The sequence below is a fragment of the Paramisgurnus dabryanus genome, chromosome 18 (genome assembly GCF_030506205.2).
Source record: "Paramisgurnus dabryanus chromosome 18, PD_genome_1.1, whole genome shotgun sequence".
Taxonomy (NCBI): domain Eukaryota; kingdom Metazoa; phylum Chordata; class Actinopteri; order Cypriniformes; family Cobitidae; genus Paramisgurnus; species Paramisgurnus dabryanus.
Genome location: NC_133354.1, coordinates 7,399,859 through 7,411,163, shown reverse-complemented (window position 1 = coordinate 7,411,163; position 11,305 = coordinate 7,399,859). Strand labels below are relative to the sequence as shown.

The following is an 11,305-nucleotide window of genomic DNA, read 5'->3' as shown; positions in this document are numbered from 1 at the left end:
GCCGACCAATGGAATGCAACTCCCGAGAGTCCAAAATGATTCCTGTGGACAAAAGCCTTTCATTGGTTTCATACTGACCGCCTGGTTTGAGTCTGACTGGCCTGAACGTTTTCACAAAGACACAATAGAGGCTTTAGAGGACTGATGAAATGAAACCTGCTCATCATACAAACACACATCAGGTTTCTGTCTTTAGTGATTGTGTCACTTTAATAGCAGCAAATGTTCCCATATGGGAAAAAAAATAAATGTGTGAAAATGGGCAATATATATATTTGCTAAGATATATTTTGGAATATTGTTACAAAAATATATTTTCACTGATATATTTTTTGGCCATTTTTTGTATATTTTGAAATATATTTTAAAAATAAATACATTTTAAAGCATTAAAAAATATATATAGCCCTTCATATATTTCAGTCCAAGGTCTGCTTTGGAAGAAAAACTTTGTTACAAACCTGTAAACATAACAGTTTTAAAAAGATTAAAATTAAATATATTTTTCAACTTACAAACTATACTTTATAGAATTACCTTGTATTTAGCATATTTAAAATAAATTTGTAAAGAATATATTTTTGCTGTATGGGATGTAAAATTAAAAATATATTTGCTTACCTTTAAAATATATGTTTAAATGAAGGTAAAAACTAAATATATTTTTCCAAATTCAAAAAATATATTCAATTAAGCATTACTTTCTACAAATGTATTTGGCATATATATATATACAGTCTTGTTCAAAATAATAGCAGTACAATGTGACTAACCAGAATAATCAAGGTTTTTAGTATATTTTTTATTGCTACGTGGCAAACAAGTTACCAGTAGGTTCAGTAGATTCTCAGAAAACAAATGAGACCCAGCATTCATGATATGCACGCTCTTAAGGCTGTGCAATTGGGCAATTAGTTGAAAGGGGTGTGTTCAAAAAAATAGCAGTGTCTACCTTTGACTGTACAAACGCAAAACTATTTTGTACAAACATTTTTTTTCTGGGATTTAGCAATCCTGTGAATCACTAAACTAATATTTAGTTGTATGACCACAGTTTTTTAAAACTGCTTGACATCTGTGTGGCATGGAGTCAACCAACTTGTGGCACCTCTCAGCTGTTATTCCACTCCATGATTCTTTAACAATTCATTCACATTGCTTGGTTTTGCTTCAGAAACAGCATTTTTGATATCACCCCACAAGTTCTCAATTGGATTAAGGTCTGGAGATTGGGCTGGCCACTCCATAACATAAATTTTGTTGGTTTGGAACCAAGACTTTGCCCGTTTACTAGTGTGTTTTGGGTCATTGTCTTGTTGAAACAACCATTTCAAGGGCATGTCCTCTTCAGCATAGGGCAACATGACCTCTTCAAGTATTTTAACATATGCAAACTGATCCATGATCCCTGGTATGCGATAAATAGGCCCAACAGCATAGTAGGAGAAACATGCCCATATCATGATGCTTGCACCTCCATGCTTCACTGTCTTCACTGTGTACTGTGGCTTGAATTCAGAGTTTAGGGGTCGTCTCACAAACTGCCTGTGGCCCTTGGACCCAAAAAGAACAATTTTACTCTCATCAGTCCACAAAATGTTCCTCCATTTCTCTTTAGGCCAGTTGATGTGTTCTTTGGCAAATTGTAACCTCTTCTGCACATGCCTTTTTTTTAACAGAGGGACTTTGCGGGGGATTCTTGAAAATAGATTAGCTTCACACAGACGTCTTCTAACTGTCACAGTACTTACAGGTAACTCCAGACTGTCTTTGATCATCCTGGAGGTGATCATTGGCTGAGCCTTTGCCATTCTGGTTATTCTTCTATCCATTTTGATGGTTGTCTTCCGTTTTCTTTCACGTCTCTCTGTTTTGCTCTTTATTTTAAGGCATTGGAGATCATTTTAGCTGAACAGCCTATCATTTTTTGCATTTCTTTATAGGTTTTCCCCTCTCCAATCAACTTTTTAATCAAAGTACGCTGTTCTTCTGAACAATGTCTTGAACGACCCATTTTCCTCAGCTTTCAAATGCATGTTCAACAAGTGTTGGCTTCATCCTTAAATAGGGGCCACCTGATTCACACCTGTTTCTTCACAAAATTGATGACCTCAGTTATTGAATGCCACACTGCTATTTTTTTGAACACACCCCTTTCAACTAATTCAACTAATTGCCCAATTGCACAGCCTTAAGAGCGTGCATATCATGAATGCTGGGTCTTGTTTGTTTTCTGAGAATCTACTGAACCTACTGGTAACTTGTTTGCCACGTAGCAATAAAAAAATATACTAAAAACCTTGATTATTCTGGTTAGTCACATTGTACTGCTATTATTTTGAACAAGACTGTGTATATATATATATGTCTAAAGGATGGTTTAAGGAATGCGTTTGTTAGACAAACAGGATTACATTGTTTCAAAGTCTCAAGTCATTTCCTGAAATATATCTGGCAGTTTTTACCCAGTGATTAAAATCATCGAGTCTAAAAATTACTGCATTTTTAAACTAAAAGTTTTGAGTTATGAATGCATGCAGTGACTAACAGGTCTGCGAGCAGTTTATTGTTGTATTATTATGTTGAGATAGATTCACATGTTTGTGTATGAGACAGTGGGACACAACATTACCTGTGTGATGATGTTTAAAGAGCACTAATGTGTTTTACACCACAGCGACATCTGCTGATCATTTAGAGATGCTGCAGAAGCCAGTGGCCGAAAAACTGAGCATGCGCGTTGTCATGATCATTATAATACAGTACATTACAATATTATTACCTACAGTATTATATCAACTGCTCTCTTGTGTTCAAATGACAACAAACCATGAAATAAAATTGACATTATTAGAAAATGATACATGATTTGGTGGTCATTGGAAGGTAGACAGACATTTATGATAACATTAACACGTGATACAGGCCAGGGTATCGTGAAAATTAATTTATTCATGATAAAGAAGTATGTATGTTATTTTAAACTGTAATGATCATTTGTATGTGCATGAATTAATAATCTTATTACATTTCATAAATTAAAGTATGGGGTGAGTGTTGCTGTTTTATCCGACGGCTGCTGTCAGTCTCCCGAGGTCACGTTTATATGCTGCATACGTCATCAAGACTGATCTTATTTCAGAATATTAACAATTTGAAAGTTGACTTTTATTCTTAGTTAATAGTAAACTGCAGTAATATTCTTATGACTTTCAAATGTAATGCTTAGTTAACTTAAATAAACCCACTCGGTGTTGATGAAATGATGTTGATGTTATATTATAATTCCTTAACCTGAACTGCTTTAATATCAGAGACTCGTGTGCACGCACGTGTGTGCTGTGGGGTTAAATACAGTAGAGAAGCAAGCAACTGTAGTAGTAGTAGGTATATAACCTCGAAGTATACATTTAATGTATTCATGTAAAATGCACGTTATGATGTTTTAAGATGTCCTCTATAATATCTAACATTTATTGTACAAATGGCACAAGATGTGAAAATATTATAACACAAACACGCCTCTCGAGACGCACTAAAAAAACCTTGAAGTACATTTACTTCCTCTCAGTAATTTTCCGCTCGGTGCCCAAACGCCTCTACGCGTACCGATCGAGAACCCTACTACGACGAGGGCTTTGCTCATAAATATTAATCGTTTTCTTCGTTCACGCACATCTGATTCGCTAAACGGCTCTCGCCTTGAATATTATTCATGTACGTTTCAGGACGCCCGCGAGGGAACGTCACCACGACTCAATGAATATTCATAAGCAAATCCTTTGCCATAGTAGACCACAGTGAGTTTTTGTGTAGCGTATACGCCTCTGCGCTTCACTCACTGCCCGACCGCTGACGAGCACACAGGCCGCCGTGAACTCTCCCGAGGCCGGATGGTAAAATCCAACCTCCAGCGGATCCTCAATAGTCATTGTTTTGCCCGTGAGAAAGAAGGAAAGAAACTGAGTAAAAACAGCAGCATGGATGCGCTCAGTAACAGTATTAATGACATGATGGGAAGGTAAAAGACTCTTTCAACAGCTCGTTTCATACAGGTTTACCGCTTTAAATCAGCGGAGGGCTGTTCACGACACATTATAAAGCCACAATAGTGTAATGTAAAGGATTGTTGTGAGTATTTTGTCTTTTAATTGGATTAGTGAGGGTTTACGGTGTCACGGGGCCTGACGTGCTTATGCTAATGTTAGCAGCTGTCTTTCAGTCACATCCGGCATCTTTGACGAATGATTTCGAGAGTTAAATCCCCAAAACAGAATCTTTGATTTTAAAATAGCTTAGAAATGATATTGATTAATCGTGTCATGTCGAGAATATAGGCTGGAATCAACTGCTTAGCATCTTCACACCTGTGGGCTCGTTAATTTGATCGTTTTAAACCCCATACAGACGTCAAATTATTGTCACAGTAATCCGATTTAAACATCAGATGATGATATTTTACAATTTTGAGGAAATCATCTATTTTATTTCGATACTGCCGTTAGAAAGTGTCGTTGTTTTTAGCTCGCGTTAGCTTTGACGTCGCAGGCCTCGTTCCTCACACATACGTCACAGCGGATCGATTACGACGTCACTCGACTTTGGGGTTTAATCGCAACGACGTGTCTAATAATGTTGATGCGTATTTATTATAATTTTATAATGGATCTTTTTTAAAGATTAATGTAGTTTTTCTGTACTTTGAGATTTGTGTTTAAATTATGTTTTTTTTTGCAGCTTTATGTTGTTCATAGCAAAATGATATCGGATATTTTTCTGCATTTTATAAATGTTATTGCGTTAAAACGTTAAGCCGCTTAAAAGATGCGTTTTTGTGGGGAAGGATATCCCGGAAGCGCGTGAAGCTGTGACGCAGTCAATTATTCCCGTACAGCAAAAAAAAAAAATCAAATAATTTAAAAATCAATAAATAAAATGGCCAGAAATATATGTGCTGAAATATAAATGTTTACAAAAATTTATTTCACTAAAATATATTTTTTGGCCATTTTTGTATATTTTAAAAATGAATATATTTTAAAACGTATATATTTATGTCGCATTGTAAACCTTTGTATGTTACAAACCTCCAAATAAATTGAAGTTAAATATTTTTAACTCCAAAAATATACTTGTAATTTTAGATTTTAACATACTTATACTTTTTATACAAACTTTTACATTTCACAAGACTTTTTTTAAGATGTCAAATAAATCTTTGGTGTCCCCAGAGTACGTATGTGAAGTTTTAGCTCAAAATACCACACAGATCATTTATTACAACATGTTAAAATTGACACTTTGTAGGTGTGAGCAAAAATGTGCCGTCTCTGCAGTTAATGACAGTGGCGTGGTTGGATAGTGCAGATTAAGGGGCGGTATTATTATAATAAGATCCCCTTCTGACATCACAAGGGGAGACAAATTTCAATGACCTATTTAAATGAATGGTTTACCAGAACTAAGTTACTAAGTTGATCTTTTTCACATTTTCTAGGTTAATTGAAGAACTGGGGACCCAATTATAGCACTTAAACAAGCATTTCTCTTGCATGTGGCCATAACGCGTCATTACAAACGGATTGATGATGTGACGAGATGAAATCTTGGCCTTAACTTTCACACACATGTTATATCTGTAGTCTTCCTCTGATGAAACCATCAAACACACAAGATGACATCATATGAAGTAGCTTTTGTGTAAAACAGCTGTAATGTGTTTGGATTGTAAAACGGTGTGTTGTTGTTTGTGCAGTCTGTCTTTGTGTTGTAGTTGTACCGCTGGTCCAGGGCCTCTGTGGTGCTCCTGATGCCCCTCACCCACCTCTGAAGATCCCAGGTGGGCGAGGGAATGGAGCACGGGATCACACATCTACAGCTCAGCAGCTGTACTCAGTAAGTACACACTTACATTAATCATATGGACTTTACTCATTCGGTTCAGTGACTCTTATTATGTAATCGTTTCTCTTTGTAGGACAGGAAGTTGACTGTGACAGAAGAGCCTGGTGGGGCCGGTCGCCCCCGGATACTGCACTTCAGGAGCCAGCCCACCGTGTCCCGCACCATCCAATGGGAGGCGGCACTGAGAGGGGATGGTCTGTTTGTGGAGATTCCTTGTGACCCGTTTCCAGAGGGCAGCAAGGAGAGGTGAGAGGTGGATCGGTACATAAGAAAACTGAAACAAACTAAAACCGTACGGGTTGTAACACATTTCTTTTGGATTGTTTCTTCAGCTTTATCGCTCTGCTGGAGTTTGCTGAAGAACATCTGAAGGTTGGCAGCGTTTTTGTCTGTTTCTATAAGAGCAGGGACGACCGTGGTGAGTACGGCTGACACATAAAGTGTTTTTATTTGTGTGTGGTTCCGAAGCTTTACATTTGTTTCTGTCCACAGTGAAACTAATGCGTGCGTTCAGCTTTCTGGGCTTTGAGATGGTGAAACCGGGTCATGCTTTGGTCCCCTCTCGACCTGACGTTCTCTTTATGGCCTACAACTTTGACAGGGATTCCTCGGACGAAGATTAGATTCCCTCATCCTCCCCGGTCCTCTTTCATTTTCCCCATCAACTGCTTCTGTTCCCACAGCCTTCTGTAAATCCACGGTCGTTTTGTGCGGTGGATGTATGGGATAAATTTGTGATTTAGTTTTGATTTGGACATCTGTTCACATTCACAGTTTAATGTAGTCTTTCCCCTCTGCTTTGCCCTGAGTGTTTTGTTTATCAAGATATTATCTATTAAAGCTTGTGTTTGTAATTTTGTTTATAAATTGTTTCAGTTTCTGGAATGTAAAAAAGGTCATGTTTTTTTTCTTCGTTTGGGTACGTGAGGTCTTTATTTTGATTGGATATTGAGTTTAATGTTTGTTTTGTTTTAATATTCCTATTCAAATGGAAGTTTAGTCGATGAAGTCGTGTTGGTTTTGAGGGGTTTTACAGGCTGTTATTGATTTATCATTTATGGTCAGTTTTTGAATTTTTTTTTTTTACCTCAATGTTCTTCAGTGGCACAGCAACAGTTTTGAAGTGAATTGGGCCGAACAGCTTAAAAGTGTGCGATTTTGATGTGTTTTTTTTTTTTTTTTTTAGATGTGACTTATGTTATTAGAAAAAGAGCCGCATGTATGACAACACCTTCGGTACAGAGTGTGAAATGAAAGTGAAATTGACGCATCCAAAGCTTGTTTACCTCTTTATTTTGTATATCAGAATCTTGTTTGGTCTTTTTATTGAGTTTTTTTTCTGGGCTGATTGTGCATGAGTCTCATTCTGTCCCTGTGTTTATTTTTCACTTTGTTGAAAACCACCTTCACCTCTTTAGTGGTACATGTACTGCTTTTGTGACAATAAAGTTCCTCATTTAACAAAATGTATGATGTATTTTTATATATAAAAACTCCTACGACAAACTTGTGGGTAGTCGACATGTCTCCCAGCTTTACTAAAACTTAAAGGGCTGGTTTCCTGGACATGGATTGGCTTAAACCAGGACTAGGCCTTAGTTTAATTAGGAAAGATAAGTAGTTTTAACAAACATGCCTTACTAAAAACATTACTTGTGTGCATTTTGAGGAAAAACAAAGGGCACTGATGTATTTTAAGATATGTCAGTTGTTTTCAGATTGGACAGCTCTTACATTTAGTTTAGTCTAGGATTAGTCTAATCACTGTCTGGAAAACACCCTATAATAATTTTAATGCATGCATGTACAATTTTATAGTTAAAGGCCATTTTAGGTTTTTGTCTTGTGTATAACACACATATCCCATGTATGCTTGTAATAATCATTAGATGAACTGTTGAAAAGTTACTCGTGTCCAAATAATTCTGCTTTTATATAAAGTACAATCTAGTCTAAATTTTTAGTCGTAAATACAAGATGTGTGGGAATTTAGCAGCGATGTTGCTCAGATAGTTATACAAAAGTAAAAAAAATATGTAAATGGGCATTATTTGCATTAGGTAGATGATTTTCTCTAAAGTGATTTATGGTGCATAAAACATTTCTTTACATTTTTGATTTGTGTCGCTAATGCGGTGCTTTACCAGCTGAGTTACGAAACTATAAAGATCACAAACATTTCTTTCAGACAAACTTATGCAAAATGTTATTGGTGTATAAAAGACTTGAGAAGAGAGATGTGGTTTAAAAAGAAGTGAGCATCAATGAACCACTAGATGTCGCCAAAGACTTTATTATCAGCGACAGTAGTCAAGTAAAGGTCAGAGATAATAGGGGATTTAATTAAATATAGAAATTCAATTAAACAAAAGAATCCATTTCTAAAAATACAGCAGACATCTGACTTTTAAAAAATTATAAAGTTGTGTCAATGAGATTTAAGTGACTGAGTTTTAAGTACGAATTATGTATTATTATTAAATGATCATACTTCGTGTATGTTTATGTAGACACTACAGACAGACAAAATATTCTCTTCTTGATTTAAACACAAAGCTGTTAAATACTTTTAAAAGCGTGAGTCTGTCTCTTTAAAATCTGTTTTGCGAGATTTGTGTCATATCGCGAGACTTCTCTTGACAGCCGTTGGCTAGACGCGCGCTTCCCCCGCAGAACGCGAACGCGCACACAAGCCCCCCGACACACAAACAGACGCACACGCGCACGCGCGCGCCCAGTTTTCCGCTCACACGCTGGTTTTCACGTCTGTCGAAAGGCGCGATGTGGATTCAGGTCCGGACGATCGACGGGAAGGAGACTCGAACCATCGATGATCTGTCGCGGCTCACGAAGATCGAGTCCCTGCGCGTGAAGATCAAAGAGATCTTTAATGTGAAGCCCGAGCAGCAGAGACTCTTCTACAGAGGAAAACAGGTATAGAGAGATGATGATGATCCGCTTCCTGTTCCCATTGCGCAACACTCCATAACTGATCCGAATTCAGCCAGAAAACACTGTTACACTAGTGCGTGCGTCCGTCTATGTGTCTGTGTGTGTGTGTGTGTGTGTGTGTGTGTTTGTGTGGTTACAGTGTTGCCATGGAAAACCTGGAATGTCAGGGAATTTTGGAATGTCATGGAAGTCCTTTTTAGACATGTTTATAGATCTGTATACAGTTTGTGTGTTTGTGTATAAGTATTGTGTTGTATAATAAGGATCGGTTTTGTGATATTTATTCGGTCGATCGTGTTTGTTTGTTTGTTTGCATGTGAATGTTTGTAGCAGAGTTATTTCAATCAACAGATGAACATGTCTGGTTTATTAACTGATCCAGGATCAGCCGCAGCACACTCCACACACCTGACTGAACTCACTGTACTCACTGATGAGCATTTGTTGATTTGTTTTGTACTCACTGTAGTGTGAACTTAGTGAGTTTTAAGGTGAAGTTTGTAATTGTTTGGATGTTTTTTCCACATTTCAGCTCAACTGTAAACAAACCTTTGATTGTCCTGAACCGTTTAAACTTTCATTCCTCTGTTTGTTAGCACAGCAGCATTAGTAAGGTTAATGGTTCAGTCGTCAAACTAATTGTTTTCATCTGAAGCTGGTAACATGAGAAGGTCATTCATGCTGAACCCTAAAAACAGCTAAGATCCTGAACCATTACAGGATGTGTGTGAACGCAAGCAGAAAAACCCAGGACACATTTTCCATAATCTGTGTGGGATCTTGTGACAGCTCAACCAAACATGATTTAACTTCTGTCATCGTCTTACTGTTCCTCGTAAAATCTGTATGATTGTCTTTATCTCTTGATAAATTCACAGTAAAGTCTTGGCGTTTGCTGTGATGTCTCATAGCATGATGACATAAAAAATGAATGATAGAGTTTTGGTTGAAATCTTCCTTTAAACTCAGACTGGACCTGTGGTTCAGAAACACTTTTTAAATGTCTTTGAACCATCATCATGATTGACAAAAAATGCAAATTTTCAGGCTCCCCTAGAGTTAAACATTTGATTTTTACTGTTTTGGAATCCATTCAGGCGATCTCCAGGTCTGGCGCTAGCACTTTTAGCATAGCTTAGCACAATCCACTGAATCTAAATAGACCATTAGCATCACGCTAAACAATATTCAAAGGGTTTCAATATTTTTCCTATTTAAAACTTGACTCTTCTGTAGTTACTAGTTCGTGTACTAAGACCAACGGAAAAAGTTGTGATTTTCTAGGCAGATATGGTTAGGAACTATACTCTCAATCTGGCGTAATAATCAAGGACTTTGCAGCTGTAACATGGCTGCAGCAGGCGCAATTATATTACGCAGCAGCTGAATATAGTCCCCTTACGGCGCATTCACACGGGGCGTAAGCGTTGACGCTTCCCATTCACTTTTAATGGGTGATGTCAAGCGTTGGCGAACTGAATTGTGGATCCGTCGTCGCCGCATCAGTGCCGTTGCTCGCGGCAGAAGTTGAACATTTCTCAACTTTTCAAGCGGCAACGCGTGCGTCAGCCAATCATATCGCCTTATGCAAATAACCTAGGCAGAGCCAGCCAATTACGTTTATGGAAGACCGGAGCTTGTGTTGCGGCCACAGTGATTGGCTGTTGACCACGCTTCAGACAAGCCTTTCATTAAGCGTTAACGTTTACGCCCCGTGTGAATGTATCGTTAGTATCTTTCAATTGCAGGGGACCATTTTCAGCTGCTCCATAATATCATTGCGCCTCCTGCATCCATGTTACAGCAGCAAAGTCCTTGATTATTACGCCTGAATGAGAGTAAAGTTCCTAACCATATCTGCCTAGAAAATCACAAACGTTTTCCGTCGGTCTTATTAGTAGCCTCGTAAAATCATGTAAAAGTTCACTCACCTGGTTGAAGGCTGAAGCACAGCCACCACATGTAGCTAACTTTTAACAAGATTTACCTTAAGTTATATTAACATTTACCAGATAAAAATTATTTTGCTAAAACATCTTAATAAATGTCTGTGGATATTAATTAATATTTTTTACCAGTTTGATACAGTTAATGCGTATGTAAAAGCATAGATAAACAGCGCTGACATAAAATACCAGTTAAAGGTGTCATAGAATGATTGAACGGGGTATTTATCCTTGTTCTGTGATGTGGACAAAATGTTTTTGTTTGGGTCTGTAATGCCTTAGAAGCTTCCTAAAAACCTCTCTCAGATAGCTCTATTAGGGTGGGGGATTTTAAACAAGTGGTTTTGCACCTATTTGGCTCCCCCTAGTGGCTTAACTTGCAATCTCATTACTGATTGGCTGACTTTGCTGCCACTCAAAAAATGTAGCCAATTATTTTAAAGTGGAGGGGCAGTGAGATGCCTGTGATGTCATAAGCATCATTTTTTCAGATTGGGCCGTTT

The 11,305-nt window shown here is 37.6% G+C and overlaps 2 protein-coding genes across 2 annotated transcripts in view; both read left to right on the top strand.

The window, feature by feature from the left end:
* The first annotated feature begins 3,824 nt into the window (after positions 1 to 3,824).
* Positions 3,825 to 7,370, top strand: oaz1b (ornithine decarboxylase antizyme 1b). Its single transcript, XM_065243601.2, is given in 6 exon segments — positions 3,825 to 4,021; positions 5,756 to 5,807; positions 5,809 to 5,895; positions 5,978 to 6,150; positions 6,237 to 6,322; positions 6,397 to 7,370. Coding segments are annotated over 6 exon segments (657 nt in total). The 5' UTR covers positions 3,825 to 3,893; the 3' UTR covers positions 6,528 to 7,370.
* A 1,186-nt stretch (positions 7,371 to 8,556) lies between these two features.
* Positions 8,557 to 11,305, top strand: part of LOC135721401 (E3 ubiquitin-protein ligase UHRF2-like) — a 29,902-nt gene continuing 27,153 nt past the window's right edge. The window contains exon 1 of the mRNA XM_065243602.2: positions 8,557 to 8,838. Coding sequence (XP_065099674.1) covers positions 8,686 to 8,838 — 153 coding nt within the window. The 5' untranslated portion in view covers positions 8,557 to 8,685. The remainder of the gene's footprint in view (positions 8,839 to 11,305) is intronic.